General features: G+C 43.1%; 1 protein-coding gene across 6 annotated transcripts in view; it reads left to right on the forward strand.

Annotated features, from left to right (window-relative positions):
* SFSWAP (splicing factor SWAP) overlaps window positions 1-23,554 on the forward strand; it is a 183,956-nt gene that overhangs the window by 71,149 nt on the left and 89,253 nt on the right. For 3 of the 6 annotated variants that reach the window (XM_077293315.1, XM_077293317.1, XM_077293319.1), the window contains 5 exons: window positions 1,969-2,182; window positions 4,948-5,079; window positions 5,222-5,315; window positions 12,410-12,572; window positions 15,670-15,912. In XM_077293315.1, coding sequence (XP_077149430.1) covers window positions 1,969-2,182; window positions 4,948-5,079; window positions 5,222-5,315; window positions 12,410-12,572; window positions 15,670-15,912 — 846 coding nt within the window. Of the gene's footprint in view, window positions 1-1,968; window positions 2,183-4,947; window positions 5,080-5,221; window positions 5,316-12,406; window positions 12,573-15,669; window positions 15,913-23,554 lie in introns of all 6 variants that reach the window. The other 3 variants (XM_077293316.1, XM_077293314.1, XM_077293318.1) reach the window with 1 other exon arrangement.

Genomic DNA, 23,554 nt, shown 5'->3' on the forward strand with positions numbered 1-23,554 from the left:
CTTCAATAGCGGCCTTAAGCTCATCCAGAGTGTTGGGTCTTGCGTCTCTCAACTTTCTCTTCACAATATCCCACAGATTCTCTATGGGGTTCAGGTCAGGAGAGTTGGCAGGCCAATTGAGCACAGTAATACCATGGTCAGTAAACCATTTACCAGTGGTTTTGGCACTGTGAGCAGGTGCCAGGTCGTGCTGAAAAATGAAATCTTCATCTCCATAAAGCATTTCAGCCGATGGAAGCATGAAGTGCTCCAAAATCTCCTGATAGCTAGCTGCATTGACCCTGCCCTTGATGAAACACAGTGGACCAACACCAGCAGCTGACATGGCACCCCACACCATCACTGACTGTGGGTACTTGACACTGGACTTCAGGCATTTTGGCATTTCCTTCTCCCCAGTCTTCCTCCAGACTCTGGTACCTTGATTTCCGAATGACATGCAAAATTTGCTTTCATCAGAAAAAAGTACTTGGGACAACTTAGCAACAGTCCAGTGCTACTTCTCTGTAGCCCAGGTCAGGCGCTTCTGCCGCTGTTTATGGTTCAAAAGTGGCTTTACCTGGGGAATGCGGCACCTGTAGCCCATTTCCTGCACACGCCTGTGCACGGTGGCTCTGGATGTTTCCACACCAGACTCAGTCCACTGCTTCCTCAGGTTCCCCAAGGTCTGGAATCGGTCCTTCTCCACAATCTTCCTCAGGGTCCGGTCACCTCTTCTCGTTGTACAGCGTTTTCTGCCACATTGTTTCCTTCCAACAGACTTACCATTGAGGTGCCTTGATACAGCACTCTGGGAACAGCCTATTTGTTGAGAAATTTCTTTCTGGGTCTTACCCTCTTACTTGAGGGTGTCAATGATGGCCTTCTTGACATCTGTCAGGTCGCTAGTCTTACCCATGATGGGGGTTTTGAGTAATGAACCAGGCAGGGAGTTTTTAAAAGCCTCAGGTATCTTTTGCATGTGTTTAGAGTTAATTAGTTGATTCAGAAGATTAGGGTAATAGGTCGTTTAGAGAACCTTTTCTTGATATGCTAATTTATTGAGACAGGTTTTTTGGGTTATCAGGAGTTGTATGCCAAAATCATCAGTATTAAAACAATAAAAGACCTGACAAATTTCAGTTGGTGGATAATGAATCTATAATATATGAAAGTTTAATTGTAATCATTACATTATGGTAAATAATGAAATTTAACACTATATGCTAATTTTTTGAGAAGGACCTGTACATTTATGGATAAATGCCCTGAAAAGATGTAAGGGGAGAACACACTACCAGTCTGATTTGTATGGAGGGGTGAGAAGATGGAGAAGAGTTCAGGCACCTGGGGTCATGAGAAAAGGATGCCATAACACGCGTTCTTCTCTCCGCCTGTTAACACGTGTGGCTGTGTAAAATCAGACTAGTGCTGTGCTTCTGTGCTCTTGGCTTTTAAATAAATTCTAACTCTAATAAGAAGAAACTAGAGATGGTGTTGTGTGTTAGCAGTGGTCAATATGTGTAGTGAAGTGTGGAGGCATGTACGGTAATACTGGTGAGTCTCTCATATTAAAGATCTACTCTTCCGTCAACTTATTAGAAAATGTTTTGATTAATTTTAGGCACGTATGTAATCTGGGTGGAAACCAGAGCCTGAGTGAGGGGGCAAGTATTAGGCTTGTATATGGTATTCAAACACTTAACCTATAGTGAAGACTTATTCCTTCATGAAGGTACTAGAGAGTTTAACACTAACTGGAAATTGCAGGATATTGGATAATTTATTGGTTACCGGGCAGTCCAAGCGCCAAAGCGTCCTCCTGGGAACTGTAGCCACTCTTTCTGCCATTGTACAATCGGACTAGTTTGATTTTTTTATTTTTTTTATTTTTTATGGACTCTGCTCAATGACTTGGATTAATTTATTTACCATGTATTTTTAAACTCCAGTTTCAAATATCGTTATTTCTTGTCTTTTTTTTTGTAGCGTCTGTGACTTCTACATATTACAATTATTACATGTTGCCCGATGGGACGTATTGTCTTGCACCGCCACCTCCAGGAATGGATTCTAATGCTTGCTACAACTCCTTGCCAGCAGAGGACAGTACAGACATTGCTCCTACTTCACAAACCAACATCTCTCCCTCTCTAAACAATGGTGACCCCAACAGAGTATCCCACGAGATGTCTGCACCAAGGTAATGAAACTTAGGTTACTTGTATATCTGATCAGTTTCTATGCTTTTCTCTGTATATCTATTAGCGCACTTACTAGTAACTTAAAGGGAACCTGTCACACCCCCCCAGGCGTTTGAAACTAAAAGAGCCACCTTGTGCAGCAGTAATGCTGCATTCTGACAAGGTGGCTCTTTTAGTTATTGGTGCTGTAACTGCAGAAATAATCTGTTTTGTAATTTGTCCTAAATACCTTTCTTCAGTCAAGGAGGCAGGCCTTTCCCCCCTGCTGCAGACGCCACACAGCTGTCACTCAAATCCTCTTGGCGCAGCCTCCTCACCGCTGTTTTGAAATGAGCCGGCGCCTGCGCTCTTTTCTCCTGCCTTGGGCAGTCGCAGTGAGCGCTGCCCGTCCTCTGTGCTCATATGCAGTCCAGTTGACTGCGCCTGTGCGGACGCCCTGCTTGTGAATCCCAGCCCCGCAGTGTCTTCTGATTTATTCTCACTGCGGGGCTGGGATTCACAGGCAGGGCGGCCTTAGCTGAGAAAAAACAGCTGATGGGCAGGCGTGCTCACCTGATAGTTGTGAAGTCACAACCTCTGTGGAGGCTTAAAAAAGGCTTCTGCTGATCCATGGTATGAAGAACATGTGAGGCTGGAGAAGAGTGGGTTAAAAACTGTGCTGCTGTTGGACCAGTGATGAGTAGGAAAGAGATGTGTAGAAATGGGGTAATTTGTCAACGTGTTTCAAAATGACACACTTTATCAGAACAACATTGGGGTTTGTGGTCTAACCCAACTCCTCTCATTCACACCTCTCCTATGATAGCGAGCGTCAGGGCCCCTTTTCCCGAGAGGTACCATAACATTTGACTATGCCAAGAAATGTAGATTGGAAATAATCCTTCAAAAAAGTTATTCACCTCTTTTCAGAGTTCCTCATACACATTTAAAGTCAGCCAAATGCACTGTAATCAGCCGATACCCTAAAGTGTGAGACATCCAGTTTTTCCTCAAATGGTGGAAAAAGACCATCCTGAGTAGTCAAAATAACTGCATAAAAAGAAAAATGAAAACTTGCTGTGGCACCCACCTGGATGCAGCGCAGGTTGCACAGTGTTTTCTTGGACACAAGTGAAAATGTCACCATTGCACCAGTAGCTGTACTAAGGCGACTAGTAGTTGTTTTCTGATGACACATTGCTCACGTCACTTGACACTGCAGCAAATCACAGGCGATAAGTTTTTGCAGAGGTTGAGCAGAGCCTGTATGGGAAGAGTTAGGCGAGTAGGATATATGGGCAAATTTAATGTTCTGTTTTTTTTTCTCATTATCTCTGTTACCATCTGTATAATTCTGTATTTCTGTGTGTCTGATACATGTATTAAGACTCTTGCATGATGGACGTAATATACCTTTAATACTCTCCTCTATACCCACCTCTATAGGGCAAAAGGCAGTTAAAAGGAAAACAATAGATGGCTTGCCTTTAAGCCAAACAATGAGAAATACAATTTTTTTTATCTTTTTTTTATTTTTTTGAAAGTCGTAACTTCTTTGGATTTTCAGTATTTTGCCATCTTTCTTGTAGCTTTTTGAAGCTGTCTATACATAGTCTTTAAATTTAATTTCCCTCTTATTTTATTATTATTTTTTTTTAATACCCCTAAATAAGAATTTCTGTCTCCATAGCACATCAAGTAAGTTCTTTCATTCTCTTTTTTGCCTGCTGACCTGCCTGGTGCAGATAGTGTGCGGACACTGAGAACCTTTATTCAGTATCATGTACTCCGTACTGTTCCTTCTCTGCCATTGTGCTCGCCACATAATAGGCTAACATTTGTATTAGTTTTCGGCCTTGATTTAAGGTACAGCTTGTCTTATTCTCTCACTCTCATTCAACGGGGATATGTATTTGATTTCTATTTAAGCAAATTTAGTAAGTAAAACATGCTGAATGCTCGATGTAATAGAAATGTGATCAAATCCTGAAGCTTCTTGTCATAATATTTTACCATTTGTAAAGGTCTGCTCCAATATCACAATATTCTACAGACAGTATAGTGTCTGTCGGGTTAAGATACTGGCCAAAATTCACAGGAAACGGTCTGCTGTTTGTGAGTGCCGAAACAATAACTGGACACACTGGAGAAGACCTCCCCAGTGACTGATCTAAGCCTCCTGTAAATTACTGGCTTGAAGGACTCATAAACTGTCTGATCTATCTGCTTCAAAGTGCAAAAAACGTTTTTTCCAGGCGCTTGCATATGTAAAATGAATGGATCCACCTGGATCCAGCACAGGCCTGCACTTACTGTACACAAGAACAGAGCACATCACCATTCCACCAGCAGTCAGGAACGCTGCAGTCTGTGATTGGCTGCAGCGATCAAGTAACTTGAGCAACACATCAGTAAATGTTTTTCTAATGACGCGTTGCTTTAGTCACCTAGCTGCTGCAGCCAATCACAGGCCACGGCAGTTCTGCTGCTGTTGGGACGGTGATGTATTCTTCTCCTGTGTCAGCACAGACCAGGCCTGCACTGGAACCAGGTGGGTTGGCGGATTATCAATTATTATTTTTTTTTTATAAATCCTAACCATTTTTTTTTTTCATCTGGACAAGCCCTTTGAGGTAGCATACGTAGTCTGATTGCTGTTATCTGCTAGTCTTTATAAGTGAATCCATCTGGAAATAATGACATTGGAAATCTGCGATGATGGCTCTTATGCTGCTGCATCCATAGTTATTCTAATGGCCCATTTAAATTGATTGTTTTGTTTCAGCACTTTGGCACCAGTGGTCGCCATTATTCCCCCACCTCCTGATATTCAGCCTGTCATCGATAAACTAGCGCAGTACGTGGCTCGGAATGGACTGAAATTTGAAACCAGCGTACGGGCGAAGAATGATGCAAGGTTAGTACTGTTTCTGGCGGAGAGTGACAGTGAGAACTACGTACTGTGCTTTCCATACTTAGTGTGGAGCTTTGCTAAAGCTTTTCTGTAGGCACAGAATATTGAATCCTTCTGTAAAACCAAGTCTTTGCCTTTTTGTTAGGTTTGAATTTCTCCAGCCGTGGCATCAGTATTATCCTTACTATGAATTTAAGAAGCACTTTTTCATGCAAAGAGAAGGCACTCTCAATCCTCAGGTACGGACAGCGACATATGGAATGCATCTGATACCACTGACTAATATCTCTGTTTTTAAGAGCAATAAGTAGGCAAATGCTTCAGAAATGCATGTAGAATATTCAATAACTCCAGCACAATTTAGAAGGTGGCAGCCTCCATTTCATTTCCTAATTTTGGAATTAACAATCATTTTACAATGCAATTTGATAAATGAAAATTGTTCTCATTGAGATTTCGTGAAATCTTTATCTTTCACATTGGCTGTGCTTGAAGTAATTTTGAGCAGTAGATAATTTTTGTAGGTAATTTTTGGTTTAATTTGCACAATTGAACCTTAATGAAAGACTAGTAAAAGATCCTCTCAACCCATTCACTCTTTCAACTGGTACTGGTACATTGTGCCACACTATGTAGTGCCAGTGGAGGGCAGTTACACCATACAGGTTCACCATCTTACTGTGCTGATTGGTGGGAGGAAGGCAGATGAAACAAGATCCCCTTTAAAAGGAATCTGTCAACAGGTTTTTGCTGATTCATCTGAGAGCAGCGCAATGTAGATAGACAAGCTGAACGATGTATCACTTAGATTACTGGGTGCAGAAGTTCTGACACAATCAGAACTTTTAGATTTAGCATGAAGCAGAGCTGAGAAAGCTAATCCCGCCCACACCAAGCTCGGTGTATACAATGTCCTTAGAGTATGAGGTGCTTATCACAGAAGGGGGCATTGCCAGACTAATGTAGTCCAGCAGTGTTAATCTCTTAGTGATAAATCCTTCACAGTTAGTGAACAGTAGCACACAGTTTGACAAGTGACAGATCCCTGAATTCTGTGTCTCGGCTTCTACCTCCTGCTGTCTTCAAATTAATAGCAAAACTCTGCTGATGGAGTCCCTTTAATATAATTTCCTGTTTTGGGTGCTTAGACTTATACTATTAAGTAATTTGGCTAGAAGGATTTAATTTTCAATTTATACATATGTGTTTTGGATAAATGTTAGTCAGTTTTGCATATTTTGAATGCGATCTCCCTATTTAATCAGTTTGTGAATACATACATAACACTGGTATACAATGATTTTGGTGCCAACAATGTCTGGTTTTATATTAAAGCAAACCTGTCATCAGGATTTTGCTAAGTAAAGTACAGACATTGTCAGGTTGGCATTGTTACACTGATTAAATTGATATCTGGGTTGAAGAAATCAGTCTTGTGGTTCTTGTGTAATGTGTTTGCAGTTTTGAGTTGAGATGTGCTTGCTCCATGGCGGGTCTGGGGGGGGGGGGGGGGGGAGGGGAAGTCTTTTTTTTTTTCTTCTTGTGCTCCTGCCTCATAATTATCATTCTAGGCTTAAATGACAGGTCACTGAGCCTCCTATTTTAAATACTGCGCCTGCACAATTAATATTCTAGTCTTGAAAAAAAGTTTGTTCAACAAAATGTCAGCGGCACACTGCGTTCCAAGGACCAGTGCAAGAACGCGCAGAAGGAGAAGAAAGAGTTGCTGCTGAACATAGCAACACTCCCGCACTGGTGCCTGGAGCACAATAGGTGTCCGGGTTCCCGCTGCTGCTATTCGGTAAGCTCGATTAGTGAGCTCAATAAGGAGGGATGCGATGATATTCGCTTATGTCTAGTGCTGAGTAAGAAGATGACTTTGGTTTTGCCAGATTGGCTCTAGTTTCTGAGATATTCAGTGGTTAATTAAAGTAGAATTCTGGCTTCAAAAATCACTTTTGTCGCATTGTAAGCCTACAAATTGAAATACAAAATAATTATATGGGATATTTCATTACCGAACACACTGTTAAAGAATGACAAGAAAGAGTAGAAGCTATTGCATTTGTTATCACATACAACTTGCATGGGGGAAAGCATTACTTTCATGGATGAATTATCTCAAAAACTAGAACAATGAATTGGTACCCTCAACATACCCTAAATCCATTCAAACAACCTTGGCACCTGGAAGACACTTTTTTTTGTGTGTAGACCTGTGTAATTGATGTTTTTTGGGGAAACTCTTAACAATTACTGAGCTTGAGGCCTGAATCTCTAGCTGTCAGCCTCTTTAGATTTACAGGTCACATTATTCCCAGGAAAGCAAAGGCCAACCTTGAACTGGATATATTAGCGTACTGTATAGAGTAAAATTACTGCCAGTTCTTTCTCCATTATTAATGTTCTGGGAACATTTTTGTCCGTTCCAAATTTGGCTAGTTTAGCAAAGCTTTCTGGTGTTGTCCTCTGACAACGGGTCGTCTGCTGAAATTCGAACTGCCGAAACCTCTACTGTACGCCCCAACAGATTGGGGAAGCTGGTTGGTCAAAATCTACAGATTTTGACAACTTTTATCTAGTATGTGTTTTTTTTTTTTTTTTTTTTTTTTAAAGCGCTGCAAAAAGTTTTTCCTTATGTAATGGGAGATCTGGATTTCCGATGATGCTTTTCTGCTAGATAATGCCTTGTTGTAGGCTTGGATTTATCCGTCTATTCGCATGTTGGCTCAATCCAAAAAAGGTCATAAATAGCGAAGTGAAAACTTCCGAAGATTTGTAACCCTCGCTACTTTTTGATTGGTTAGTTAGGTTTACAAGCACAGCTTTGCATCCTTATCACGCCTCTGCGAACATGAAACCTTTCTGGCCCTAGTTTATAAAGTCTGTCAGAAAATTTATGCAATCCCTTAAAAATGTCAGATGTACTTTGTTTGCACTCTTAATCTTATAGTGAACTGTCTTGTAAACTTTATTGTGTTGCTGTCTTGGCATGATTGGTTGTACACAAATCCTGGTAATGAGAAGAGGATAATTGGATGTGGAGACAACTAGTTAATCTGTCCTGGACCTTATCTTGTGGTGAATATTTTATTTTTGTGATATTCGTCCAATCAGCTTGTTTAGTCAGCAATCTGATTTCCTCATGCAGTTGTAAGAAAACATTAAAATATATTGCCTAGGAATTGGACTGCATTGCTCTTGTGAAACTTGTGTGCGTCATTAAATTACCTTTTACTACCACCACTTAATTAAAGTGGATCTGTAACCAGATTTCCCAGTAGAAACTACAAACATTAAATAGACTTTGCAGACCTGATGTGGCTCGTGTATTTACTGTGAATATCCGCATCAGAAAGGCTATTAAATCCTTTTTGAAAGTAACTCAGTAGCCACACATATAGACTAAAGGCCCCGTCTCACATAGCGATTTACCAACGATCACGACCAGCGATACGACCTGGCCGTGATCGTTGGTAAGTCGTTGTGTGGTCGCTGGGGAGCTGTCACACAGACAGCTCTCTCCAGCGACCAACGATCAGGGGAACGACTTCGGCATCGTTGAAACTGTCTTCAACGATGCCGAAGTCCCCCTGCAGCACCCGGGTAACCAGGGTAAACATCGGGTTACTAAGCGCAGGGCCGCGCTTAGTAACCCGATGTTTACCCTGGTTACCAAAAAAACCAAACAGTACATACTCACCATCTGATGTCTGTCAGGTCCCTTGCCGTCTGCTTCCCGCTCTGACTGAGTGCCGCCGTACAGTGAGAGCAGAGCGCAGCGGTGACGTCACTGCTGTGCTGTACTTTCACTGTACGGCGGCACTCAGTCAGAGCAGGAAGCAGACGGCAAGGGACCTGACGGACATCAGATGGTGAGTATGTAGTGTTTTTTTTTTTTTTACATTTATGCTGGTAACCAGGGTAAACATCGGGTTACTAAGCGCGGCCCTGCGCTTAGTAACCCGATGTTTACCCTGGTTACCAGTGAAGACATCGCTGGATCGGTGTCACACACACCGATTCAGCGATGTCAGCGGGACCTCAACAACCAAAAAAAGGTCCAGGCCATTCCGACACGACCAGCGATCTCACAGCAGGGGCCGGGTCGCTGGTACGTGTCACACATAGCGAGATCGCTACTGAGGTCGCTGTTGCGTCACAAAACTTGTGACTCAGCAGCGATCTCGCTATGTGAGACGGGGCCTTTACTCTAGTGTCCCTCCAGCTGCTGAGATCTCACCCTGTTCTATGTAAGCAGCAGTTTGCCAGGCTAGGTGGGTACCGACTGAACCCATGTGGACCCAAAAAGTTATCGGTAGTATACAGCCATTCTGACATGGGTTTTCAATGTATGTAGTTGTATTGTGAAATTTGTTGACAGATATTTGCTTCAACCCCTTAACAACCACCGATACACCTTTTAACGGCGTTCATTAAGGGCACTTATTCCTCGGCGCTGCTTTTTAATGGCACTGAGGAATTGTGCCTCTCCGCAGCGGGGATTCCCGCTGGTGACAGCTGATGCCTTGCGATATTGGCCCCGGCTGGTTTTGCAACCGATCGGGGCCAATTAACCCCTTAAACACTGCTGTCAGTCACGACAGCGGTATTTAACTTGTTACAAGGGGGTCACAAGACCACCTTAATAACCATTGGACCCCTGCAATTAGTATTTTGGCTACCGATGGTTACCGAGGTACCCTGAGGTCATGTGATGAACCCAGGGTACTGTTGCTTGAGAGATCCAGCTCCAAGCTGGCTCTCAGGCACAGTCAGTGAGACACTAACTGATCTCATGCATGCATGAATGAGTGTATAAGACCAGTGTTCACTGCATTCCACGCCCATGGGAATTGTGAATATTCATTTTTCTTTCGCAGTGGGGACATGTGACTGCCGGGAGCTGCAGGAAGGCTCCAGCTGACACTGTGCTCGCTACTAAATAGCAATGATTACTCACTGCCCTCTACACACATAGTACTGGCATACAGAGCAGTGAGTATTCCGGCAGCTGCCCTTAGGCTTGCAAAGCAGCACATGACGTCCCTGACATGCGCTGCTTACAAGCATAAAGCCGCTGCTTGCATCAGAACAATGTGCTGCAAGTGAGCGCCGGGTAGGTAAGTGTAATAGGTTGGGTTTTTTTGTGTTTTAGGTTTTCTGATGGGGTCATGCATACCAGTATCAATTGTGGGGTCCATGCATACCAGGATGGGGATGGGGATTAAAGAGAAATGAATATTCATTGCCCTCCACACCCATGGGCATGGAATGCAGTGAATATTCATTTCTATTTAGCAGCAGGCACAGGAGTTAGCCACAGCAATTGGCTCCCGCCTCTGTGACCCGCTGTTCTGCCGCTCTCCCCACCACAGCCAGAGCCGATACATTCGGACTATAAGACGCACTCCCCATTTTTCCTCCACATTTTTGGAGGAAAAAAGAACGTCTTATAGTCCAAAAAATACGGTACATTAATTTGGGAAGAAAAAAATTGCAGCCTAATTTTGTCAACCCCATGAGCATAGTAAACAAGGTAAAGTTTTTCTTGTCACGTGAGACCCTTGTCAGCCGGTGCATGTTGCAGTAAAAAACTGCTGTCCGAGATTGACAGCCATTTTTAATAACTGCCTTGCAGCTCATTTCTGGCTGCTGCTTTTAAGACACAAATACACAAAGACACAAATACAGACCACATAACCCAGCCAACATAAAGCTCTGGAGCTCTCTCCACACAAGAAGCCCCGCAATCATATGCATGTACGTAGGACTGTGGAGTCAGAGCCGTTGCAGTCAGTCTGTGTCCATTTTGATGGAGTCTGAGTTGGAGTGAGTATAAAATGGACAGACTCTGACTCCTAAAACACATCGTAAATTGGGTACAGTAGTACAATGCATGATGTGCTGTGAATTATTACAAATGAATTTGGGAAAGTTATGAAATGTCCTATAAATGTCTATTCCTGATCTAAGGATCTCGACTTTTAGGTGAGATGAATCTGTGCTGCACTTTATGTACATGCTCAGTAGTGAGGCCGGGCTGTGGGGTCAGGGAAATTGAGGAGTCGGAGATATGGCTTACTGACTCCACAGCCTTCCATGTACGTGATTTTGCTTTGAGTTGCTAAGATTTCATGGCGCAGCTGAGCGAGTCCCTGTTAGTTATGTATGGATTCTTTCTGGAATAGTCAAGGTTGCATATCTTATACAGAGCAATGGCGCACCTGACCTTCCATTTGTATAGCTGGTGCAGAGTATCAGACATTTTCACAAGGTAGGCTCCTTTTTTCCAGTACAGTAGCTTCTGAACATATGCATTTGTTCTGTTCTCAGAAGTTGGGTTATACTGCTGAGTCCTTTGTCTGAAACTGGTCAAGAGGAAGCCTATTTTACGCTATAGCTAGTCTGAAGTTATTAAGGCTGCGCAATAAAGGGTTTTGAAAAGCATTTAAAGTTCTATTTTTTCCTTTGTTCTTTTCCTTTCTGGTAAAATGGTTTAAAACTTCAATTAGAATGTAATTGTTCATCTTGCTTTCATTACTCTTACGGCCCAATCACTGACATCAGGTTCTTGGCTTTTTTGGAAAATATTTTTAAGTTCTTAAGATGGCCATCCATGCCGTGTCTAACACTGTCTGTCAAGGAACGTTCCCAGAAAGAGCGCTCATCCTTCACCCAGTATCGTTGATCATGTATGGCCAGCTTGAAGGACTGCAAAGGTCAATATGGCTGAGACGGCATAACGAGCCTTTATTCTACTTGTATGGCAGTATTATGTGGCCTTCATGATATTTTCTGCTTAGATAGCAATTTTACCACTTATATTAAAATTTTAAACCACAGAAAAGATGGATATTAAACTGCAGTTATTGTTACCCCTCCTGTTGGACAAGAACTGCATGTATGAAAGTGTATTTCTTTGCCCTCATATCTTAAACTCCACACATGATGTATCATTCTCTGTACCCAATGGGGTTCACAGCCTAATTTCTCTACCTCAGTTAAGGTGTGTGTGTATGTGTGTATATATATATATATATATTTATTTACAATCGGACTAACCCGCAGATCTTAATTAGTGTCGGCCCACCCTGATGTGTCTGCAGTGGTCTCTAGACAAATGATGACTTTGAGAGATTGATGATCAACCCTTTATGTTCTTCACCTAAATGACCTGCTACCGGAGGAGCGTGGCAGCAAATTCCTCCCTACTCCCCATCCCTTACCTCCCATTAAAAACACACAAATGCTTGGCTGAGTGTATAGGCAGGAACAGATGGTCAGCTTTTTTGCTTAGTTTAACTTTATTTATGTTTTATTTCCTAAGCAGCCTTCTACAATGTCAGAAGTTAGTTGTCCATCGGTGCAATCCGCAAATGACAATTTGATATTAAGTAATCCAGCTGTAGATGATGGAAGCGATGTTGGTGCCAGTGATGTCACAGCTGACGGAGCGGACAATAAGCCTGCCAATGATGGAAAGCTCATGAAAGGTAATGTCACAAGTTGGTTCATGTGTACAGTAGCCTCATGTTTTCTCCTTTTTTTTCCTACATGAAACAGACTTGCATCTCTTTGTGTAACTACATGTTTCTCTTAAGAAGCATAAGGATATTCTTTCTGTAACCAGATAGAAAATCTACATTAGTAAAATAACAAAATAGAGCTATAATGAAGATGGGCCAACAAAAACCTATACACTAGCCATCGGACTGGCTGCACTTTGTGACTACCTGTGGCTGTCACAAGGAGCCCGGCGGCTTACTGCATATATTTTATGTTTTTATTGCATATGGGGGCTTCAGCAGTCAAGAAGGGTTGTCTATTACTGTACACATGAGATTAAAGGGAATCTGTCACCCCATTTTAGGCCTATAAGCTAAGGCCACCGCCATCAGGGGCTTATCTACAGCATTCTGTAATGCGGTAGATAAGCCCCCGATGTAACCTGAAAGATAAGAAAAACAAGTTAGATTATACTCACCCAGGGGCGGTCCCGGTCCGGTATGATGGGTGTCCGGGTCCTGTTCCGGTGCCTCCCATGTTCATACGATGACGTCCTCTTCTTTGCTTCCTGTCGCAGCTTCGGCGCAGGCTTACTTATCTGCCCTGTTGAGGGCAGAGCAAAGTACTGCAGTGTGCAGGCGCCGGGAAAGGTCCGAGTAGCCCAGCGCCTGCGCACTGCAGTACTTCATGTTGCCCTCAACAGGGCAAAGTACACCTGCACAGGAGCCGCGACAGGAAGCAAAGAAGAGAACGACATCGTATGAAGATGGGAGGCGCCGGACCAGCGACACCCATCGGACCGGACCGCAGTGGGACCGCCCAGGTGAGTATAATCTAACTTGTTTTTCTTATCTTTCAGGTTACATCGGGGGCTTATCTACAGCATTACAGAATGCTATAGATAAGCCCCTAATGGTGGTGGCCTTAAGGTACCTTCACACTAAGAGACTTTGCAGCGAGAACGATGACGATCCGTGACGTTGCAGCGTCCTGGATAGCGATCTCGTTGTTTGACACGCAGCAGCGATCTGTATCCCGCTGTGATATCGCTGGTCGGAGCTAGAAGTCCAGAACTTTATTTCGTCGCTGATCACCCGCTGTCCATCGCTGGATCGGCGTGTGTGACGCCGATCCAGCGATGTGTTCACTTGTAACCAGGGTAAATATCGGGTTACTAAGCGCAGGGCCGCGCTTAGTAACCCGATATTTACCCTGGTTACCATTGTAAAAGTAAAAAAAAAACCAGTGCATACTCACATTCTGATGTCTGTCACGTCCCCCGGCATCCACAGGGATGCGCGCTGCTGCTCAGAGCTTCCTGCACTGACTGTGTCAGCGCCGGCCGTAAAGCAGAGCACAGCGGTGACGTCACCGCTTTGCTCTGCTTTACTGCCGGCGACATGATGATATTGCAGAAGTATGTTGTTGTTTTTTTGCTGGAGCACTTTAGCAGTTAAGGGGTGGCCCGGTAGTGGATAAATCCTTTAAACCCAGTAACACTAGATGCAGTCTAGTGGCAGCTGCAGGCAGTCAGAATGTTATGTTTTAACCCCTTTCTGCCAGCTGACGGAATAGTACATCAGCTGGCAGATCCCCTGCTTTAAGGTGGGCTCCGGCGGTGAGCCCACCTTAAAGCAGCGACATGTCAGCTGTTTTGTACAGCTGACATGTGCGCGCAATTAGCTTTTTTTTAAACTAGTTAAATGCCACCGTCAAGCGCTGACAGCGGCATTTAACTAGCGCTCCCGGCCGCGCGGCCGGAGGTGCTCGCACCGCTGACCCCCGTCACATGATCGGGGGTCAGCGGTGCATTGCCATAACAACCAGAGGTCTCCTTGTCCTTGAGACCTCTATGGTTGTTGATGGCTGATTGCTTTGAGTGCCACCCTGTGGTCGGCGCTCAAAGTACACCTGCCTTTCTGCTACATAGAGGTGATCTGTATTTCACCTCTATGTAGCAGAGCCGATCGTGTAGTGCATGCTTCTAGCCTCCTATGGAGGCTATTGAAGCATGCCAAAATTAAGAAAAAAAAGTGTTTAAAAATATAAAAAAAATATATAAAAGTTCAAATCACCCCCCTTTCGCCCCAATCAAAATAAAACAATAAAAAAAAATTAAACATACACATATTTGGTATCGCCGCGTTCCGAATCGCCCGATCTATCAATAAAAACAAAGGATTAACCTGACCGCTAAATGGCGTAGCGAGAAAAAAAATCAAAACGCCAAAATTCCTTTTTTTTGGTCGCCGCCACATTGCATTAAAATGCAATAACGAGCGAACAAAAGAACGTAGCTACACCAAAATGGTATCATTAAAAACGCCAGCTCGGCACGCAAAAAATAAGCCCTCAGATGACCCCAGATCACAAAAATTGGAGACGCTACGGGTATCAGAAAATCGCGCAATTCTTTTTTTTTTTAGCAAACTTTGGAAATTTTTTTCACCACTTAGATAAAAAATAACCTAGACATGTTAGGTGTCTATGAACTCGTAATGACCTGCAGAATCATAATGGCAGGTCAGTTTTAGCATTTAGTGAACCTAGCAAAAAAGCCAAACAAAAAACAAGTGTGAGATTGCACTTTTTTTGCAATTTAATCACACTTGGAATTTTTTTCCAGTTTTCTGTTACACTGCATGGTAAAACCAATGGTATAGTTCAAAAGTACATCTCGTCCCGCAAAAAATAAACCCTCACATGGCCATATTGACGGAAAAATAAAAAAGTTATGGCTCTGGGAAGGAGGGGAGCGAAAAACGAAAAAACGGAAAAAGCTCCGGGGGTGAAGGGGTTAAAGCTACACCTATGCTGCATGACCCCCAAGCTTAAAAAAAAAAAAAAAAAAAGCTGCAAGGTCTAAAAATGTTAGAGCTTAAAGATATTTCCTAGTCATGTTTGTGATGGACGTCTGGTTGCCATGTGAAGCATGATCTGCAGCAAATATGCTTCTACCATTAGAGTGTGCAGATATAACTCCTAGTCCTTTTGGATTACTTTGTGGATTATTTTGTTTTGCTTTTTTCTCTCTCCTATTTTAGTTATATCGCACCTTACTGACTTTTTTCATTTTATTTCCAGTTTCCTTTGCTCCAATAAGCTTTGCAATAAAGGTGAAAGAAACAGACCTTTTGCCCCTTGAGAAGAACAGAGTAAGATTAGATGATGACAGTGAGGAGGAGGGAGAGGATGGAGAAAGCAAAGATGGCCAGCAAAGCAAGACCAGTAGCACTTCTAGTAGTAGCCAGGTGGTGAGTGCTGGGATTGCTGCAGTGGAGGAGAAGAGGCCCCAGCTGACTCCAGAAGAACTTGAAGCTAAGCAAGGTATATGTTTATATTTCTCCCACTATGTCTCAACTGAAGCTCTATAGACTTCGCTTATTTCCAGCATAGGTAACTGCCACGTGGTTTCTTTTTAGCAACTCCCCTTTTAATTCTTCCTTAAAAGAGTTCTTGGTCATAATTAGGGCATATAAACATCATAAAGGGATCCTTTTCTTGGACTCTTAAATGTGCTTTTAATGAATCTGTGTGGCCTCACAATGTGTTTATTGGATGCACATGTTTACAGGTGAAACATGTTAAAAATGATGTTGCAGCTATGACTTGTCCTCGTTAACGGCATCACCATAACGTGGTTTTGCCACGCGATAAGTGGCCTCATGATGCACCACTGCTCTTACACAGGTGAGCACTGATGAGAATGACGCCTAGGCTGGTATAGCACATGCAGTTGTGCAAAAGCCGAGTGGTTCCGAAAGAAAGATTACAAAAGTGGGAAATACCCTCCTCTGCTTGGCTCAGAGAACTGCCACAAAATCTGCATGTGGGACTCCAGCCTCAATGAGGGGTGCAGCTGTCAGCAGAACATGAGCTCACTTGCTGGAGGCTCGTGAGGACTAGGAACACAACGTATGATAAAACGTTACATGGCTTTATTAACACGAATCTGGGAAACGCCTTAAAGAAGTTTCAGGAAAACCCCTTTCCCCTGGCTGCAGTTTATTTTACCTAACAAACTGTGCTTTAGTCACCCTACCGTGGTCCAGCATGAAGTCGCCGTCTGTCATTGCCTACAGCGTTGGAGCCAGTAAATGAGCTTGACATCGCAAGTTGACTGCAAGAGCTTCTGAGCTCATTGATTAACTGCAGACAATGCCAGACCCCAGGAGCAGTGGCTGAAGCTCCACCCAGGTAGAGTAGTAAAAGCATTTTTTATTTAAAATAAAATATGGAATGAAATCATTTATTGCTTTGTTTTGTCTGGAAGTTGAAGGTCCTGACTGGGGGTTGGTCTTTGCTCTGTAATGGAATCTGAAGTTCTTCTGGAAATGGAACCGTTTCGTATCCAGTATTGGACATAAATCATACATTTTATTGTAAACGTCTATTGGAGTTATTTTTAGAGGCATAAAACCTGCTGATATTTACAAATCATTTATTCGATCTCTTTCACTTATCTTTTGCATGGGAAAAAAGCTCAATTTGTGCAGAGCTTAAATAGCAGTGTAACCTTTTATTCCCTAAATATCATCTTTTTCATCAAGAAAATATGTGGAGTTTGCGTGTTTTTTTTGTTTTTTTTTTTATATTTTTACCTGGCTGATCTGTCATAAGAAAAAACTGTTTTTAACCCCTTCCTGACCTTTGACGCCACGTAGGCATCATGAAAGTCGGTGCCAATCCGACCTGTGACGCCTATGTGGCGTCATGGAATGATCGCGTCCCTGCAGATCGGGTGAAAGGGTTAACTCCAATTTCACCCGATCTGCAGGGACAGGGGGGAGTGGTACTTCAGCCCAGGGGGAATGGCTTCACCCCCCCATGGCTACGATCGCTCTGATTGGCTGTTGAAAGTGAAACCGCCAATCAGAGCGATTTGTAATATTTCACTATGAAAACTGGTGAAATATTACAATCCAGACATGGCCGATGCTGCAATATCATCGGCCATGGCTGGAAACACTGGTCTGGACCCCCCACCGCCACCGATCTCCTCCCCAGTCCTCCATCCTGTGCTCCGCTCCCCTCCGTCCTCCTGTCCGCTCCCCCGTCCTCCTGTCCGCTCCCCCGTGCTCCGATCCCACCCCCGTGCTCCGATCCCCCCCTCATACTTACCGAGCTTCCCGGTGTCCGTCCGTCTTCTCCACGGGCGCCGCCATCTTCCATAATGGCGGGCGCATACGCAGTGCGCCCGCCGAATCGGCCGGCAGATTCGTTCCAGCTACATTTTGATCACTGTGATAAAACCTATCACAGTGATCAAAATAAAAATAGTAAATGATCCCCCCCCCTTTATCACCCCCATACGTAGGGACAATAATAAAATAAAGAAAATATATTTTTTTTCCACTAGGGTTAGAACTAGGGTTAGAACTAGGGGTAGGGTTAGGGTTAGAACTAGGGTTAGCATTAGAATTAGGCTATGTACACACGGTGCGGATTGGCTGCTGCGGATTCGTAGCAGTGTTCCATCAGGTTTACAGTACCATCCGTTGTGCCCATGGTGCGGAAAATACCGCGCGGAAATGCTGCGTTGTATTTTCCGCAGCATGTTAATTCTTTGTGCGGATTCCGCAGCGTTTTACACCTGTTCCTCAATAGGAATCCGCAGGTGAAATCCGCATAAAAACCACTGGAAATCCGTGGTAAATCCGCAGGTAAAACGCAGTGCCTTTTACCTGCGGATTTTTCCAAAATGGTGAGGAAAAATCTCACACGAATCCGCAACGTGGGCACATAGCCTTAGGGTTGGAATTAGAGTTAGGGTTGGAAATAGGGTTAAGAATAGGCTTGTCGTTAGGGTTATGGTTAGGGGTGTGTTGGGGTTAAAGTTGTGGTTAGGGTTGGGGTTAGGGTTGGGATTAGGGTTAGGATTAGGGTTAGGGTTGGGATTAGGGTTAGGGTTGTGGTTAGGAGTGTGTTGGGGTTAGGGTTGTGATTAGGGTTATGGCTAGAGTTGGGATTAGGGTTAGGGGTGTGTTGGGGTTAGTGTTGGAGTTAGAGTTGAGGGGTTTCCACTGTTTAGGCACATCAGGGATCTCCAAACGCAACATGGCGCCACCATTGATTCCAGCCAATCTTGCGTTCAAAAAGTCAAATGGTGCTCCCTTCCTTCCGAGCCCTGACGTGCGCCCAAACAGTGGTTTACCCCCACATATGGGGTACCAGCATACTCAGGACAAACTGGGCAACAACTATTGGGGTCCAATTTCTCCGGTTACCCTTGCGAAAATAAAAAATTGCTTGCTAATACATCATTTTTGAGGAATGAAAAATTATTTTTTTATTTTCACGGCTCTGCGTTGTAAACTTCTGTGAAGCACTTGGGGGTTCAAAGTGCTCACCACATAGCTAGATAAGTTCCTTGGGGGGTCTAGTTTCCAAAATGGGGTCACTTGTGGGGGGTTTGTACTGTTTAGGCACATCAGGGGCTCTGCAAACGTAACATGATGCCCGCAGACCATTCCATCAAAGTCTGCATTCCAAAACTTCACTACTTCCCTTCCGAGCCCCGGCATGTGCCCAAACAGTGGTTTACCCCCACATATGGGGTATCCGCATACTCAGGAGAAACTGGACGACAACTCTTGGGGTCAAATTTCTCCTGTTACCCTTGGGAAAATTAAAAAATTCTGGGCTAAAAAAATATTTTTGAGGAAAGAAAACACATTTATTATTTTCACAGCTCTGCGTTATAAACTTCTGTGAAGCACTTGGGGTTTCAAAGTGCTCACCACACATCTAGATTAGTTCCTTGGGAGGTCTAGTTTCCAAAATGGGGTCACTTGTGGGGGAGCTCCAATGTTTAGGCACACAGGGGCTCTCCAAACGTGATATGGTGTCCTCTAACGATTGGAGCTAATTTTTCATTCAAAAAGTCAAATGGCACTCCTTCCCTTCCGAGCCTTACCATGTGCCCAAACAGTGGTTTACCCCCACATGTGAGGTATCGGTGTACTCAGGAGAAATTGCTCAACAAATTTTAGGATCCATTTTATCCTGTTGCCCATGTGAAAATGAAAAAATTGAGGCTAAAAGAAATTTTGTGTGAAAAAAAAGTACTTTTTCATTTTTACGGATCAATTTGTGAAGCACCTGAGGGTTTAAAGTGCGCACTATTCTTCTAGATAAGTTCCTTGGGGGGGTCTAGTTTCCAAAATGGGGTCACTTGTGGGGGAGCTCCAATGTTTAGGCACACGGGGGCTCTCCAAACGCAACATGGTGTCCGCTAAAGATTAGAGCCAATTTTTCATTCAAAAAGTCAAATGGCGCTCCTTCCCTTCCGAGCTCTGCCGTGCGCCCAAACAGTGGTTTACCCCCACATATGGGGTATCGGCGTACTCAGGACAAATTGGACAACAACGTTCGTGGTCCAGTTTCTCCTTTTACCCTTGGGAAAATAAAAAAATTGTTGCTAAAAGATCATTTTTGTGACTAAAAAGTTAAATGTTCATTTTTTCCTTCCATGTTGCTTCTGCTGCTGTGAAACACCTGAAGGGTTAATAAACTTCTTGAATGTGGTTTTGAGCACCTTGAGGGGTGCAGTTTTTAGAATGGTGTCACTTTTGGGCATTTTCAGCCATATAGAACCCTCAAACTGACTTCAAATGTGAGGTGGTCCCTAAAAAAAAAATGGTTTTGTAAATTTTGTTGTAAAAATGAGAAATCACTGGTCAAATTTTAACCCTTGTAACTTCCTAGCAAAAAAAAATTTTGTTTCCAAAATTGTGCTGATGTAAAGTAGACATGTGGGAAATGTTATTTATTAACTATTTTGTGTCACATAACTCTCTGGTTTAACAGAATAAAAATGTGAAAATTACGAAATTTTCAAAATTTTCTCCAAATTTCCATTTTTTTCACAAATAAACTCAGAAATTATCGACCTAAATTTACCACTAACATGAAGCCCAATATGTCACGAAAAAACAATCTCAGAACCGCTAGGATCTGTTGAAGCGTTCTAGTTATTACCTCATAAAGGGACACTGGTCAGAATTGCAAAAAACGGCCAGGTCATTAAGGTCAAAATATATTTGAAAAAACTGACCGTCACATCCATGCATAGACTAAGTGTGAACAGGTGCTGAACCTAGAGTAACCAAACTCATATATAGTCAAGTAAAAAAGGCAGCACACTGCAGCGCTAAGACATGCAAATATGAAACATGAAAACTGAACTGCAATACTGCACTAGAAATGTGAAAAATGAGAGCGTTTAGCGCATAAAAATGGCCAATTTTATGTGTACCTGATAGCCCCTTTACGGCATCTCTCGTATATCAGGTCCTACGCTTGCCTACCTCGCTGAGAGACGGTTATTCTCAGCGAGGTAGGCAAGCGTAGGACCTGATATACGAGAGATGCCGTAAAGGGGCTATCAGGTACACATAAAATTGGCCATTTTTATGCGCTAAACGCTCTCATTTTTCACATTTCTAGTGCAGTATTGCAGTTCAGTTTTCATGTTTCATATTTGCATGTCTTAGCGCTGCAGTGTGCTGCCTTTTTTACTTGATTAAGGTCAAAATAGGCTGGGTCATGAAGGGGTTAATAAATGGCAGGGCCGCTGTATCTTTGTGTTCCATGGTGCAATAAATATGCCTCTGGTAAATAGAAAATGCACAGTAGAGAGCTCATGCTAATAACCCGCTGCACTCAGGAGAACACTGCCCTTAAAGAGGTTGTCTAATCTTAAATGGTTAAAATTACAAAATGCTTGTAAAAGCAACCAACTTTGCAATTAAAAATTCTTCTGTTTTTGAACATTTTATAGTTTACTCCTTGTTGTCTAGGTTACCAGCCACCACTTGTGTCTTAGTGTGGATGGTTTCCTAGGCAAGGAGTGCGTGCTGCTTGCAGTTTTATGCTTTAGAAGAGCCTGCAACCACCGCTCTGAAACTAGACAGATTTTTGTACCTGATGAGCTTCAGTGAGTGAGGGAACCCGTGTACTCTTGAAGAAAGACTATGAGGATTCTTAAAGTTATTGCTGTTGTGAACGGTAAAGCATGTTGAAGATGAAATGATCTCTGAAAGGCCTAAAGTTAAAGATGACACATTTCCTTTGTATTTTAGGAGAAAAAAATTAATTTTTTACATTTTGCAAAAAGGAAAATGGGCCGATGCAAAGGTTTGGGCACCAATGGAGATTTGTGTGCTCAGATAACTTTGATCAAGGTTTCGGACCTGCATGTTAGGGTTATGGCTTGTTCACTATCATCACTAGGAAAGGCCAGGGGATGCAGACCCCAGCTTTATAAAAACCAACCTGCTGTAACCTTGTGCCAAAAAAACAGCAGCCAAGGAAAATGGTGAAGGCCCACAAGGCAGGAGAAAGCTATAAAAAGATAGCAAAGCATTTTCAAGTTGCCTTTTCCTCAGTTTAAAATGTAATTAAGAATGGTCAGTTAACAGGAACAGTGGAAGTCAAGATAAGGTATGGAAGACCAAGCAAAATTTCAGTGAGAGCTGCTTGTAGGATTGCTAGAGAGTAAAATCTGAACCCACTCTTGACTGCAAAAGACCTTCCGAAAGATTTGGCAAACTCTGGTGTTGTAGCACATTGTTTTACTGTTCAGACACCTGTACAAATATGGCCTTCATAGAAGAGTCATCAGAAGAAAACCTTTCCTGCGTCTTCACCATAAAATTCAGATTCAGAAGTGTGCAAAAGAACTGATGAGTTTTAATTATGACTTTGGCCACAATGATGAAAGGTATGTGTGGAGAAAAAAGGGCACAGAATTTTAGGAAAAGAACATCTCGCCAACCTTTATTTAAAGGGGTTGTCCGGTCCAAATCGATAAGTCTGCAGTCACTCTATTTGACTTCAGACTCGTGAATCTCCCCAGTGCACGCAGTGTGCACTGCGGGGATTTGCCAGTTTCTGACCTGGGATTGGAGGGTATGCATGCATTATACATATTCCCGGCCAATAGGCGGGTCTTTGCTTCCATGCACTCATCTGGAGTGGTGCCGCACCCTCTAGATTGTCACACCCACTGGATGGCTGCATCACTAGATGAGGCGCAGCCTCGTTCCATAGAAATGTATGGAACGAAGCCATGCCCACTAGATGGGCACCGGCAAGGGAGTATGTATTACGCACACATATCCTCCAGTCCTGGGTAAGAAACCAGCAAATCCCTGCAGTGCACAGTGCGTGCCCTAGGGGATTCATAAGTGACTGCAGACTTATCGATTTGGACCGGATAACCCCTTTAAGCATAGGGATGGATCAATCATGCTTTGGGGGTTGTCTTGCAGCCAATGCCACGGGGAAAATTTCACGGGTAGAAGGAAGAATGGATTAAATGACGTTTCAACAAATTGTTGATGCAAACATAACAAAATCTGTAAAAAAGCTGTAGTTGAAAAGAGGATGTCTTATACAAATGGATAATGAGCTAAACACAAGGCAAAATCCATAGTAAACTACCTCAAAAGGTGCAAGTTGAAGGTTTACAATGGCCGTCACAGTCCCCTGATATGAACATCATTGAAAATCTGTGACAAGACCTCAAAAAAGGAAGAATGGATGAAAATCCTTCAAACAAGAATTGAAAGACTCTTGTCTTGCTGCAAAAAGCGTTTACAAGCTGTGATACTTTCAAAAGGAGGTGCTACTAGGTTCTAACCATTCAGAGTACCCAAACTTTTACATCGGCCTATTTTTCCTATTTGAACATCAATCAGAGTGCCTTGGCTTTGACAATATGACAAGCCTGTGACTGAAATAAAATGAAGGCCACCCCTATGATTGAATGAGCAGGTACTATATAACTATACAAAGTGATTTTTGAAAATGATGTAGCCGCCGTGTGGATTGGAAACAACGTGTTAATGATGCATCACTAACCACAAACACACTGTAGGGACAAGACAGTTGCTAAAAATGGCATGACAGGTTCCCATTAACATCTCGATGAGTTGTTGTATTAGATAACACCATTACATTTAAC

This window comes from Ranitomeya variabilis, chromosome 1, assembly GCF_051348905.1.
Source record: "Ranitomeya variabilis isolate aRanVar5 chromosome 1, aRanVar5.hap1, whole genome shotgun sequence".
Taxonomy (NCBI): Eukaryota; Metazoa; Chordata; class Amphibia; order Anura; family Dendrobatidae; genus Ranitomeya; species Ranitomeya variabilis.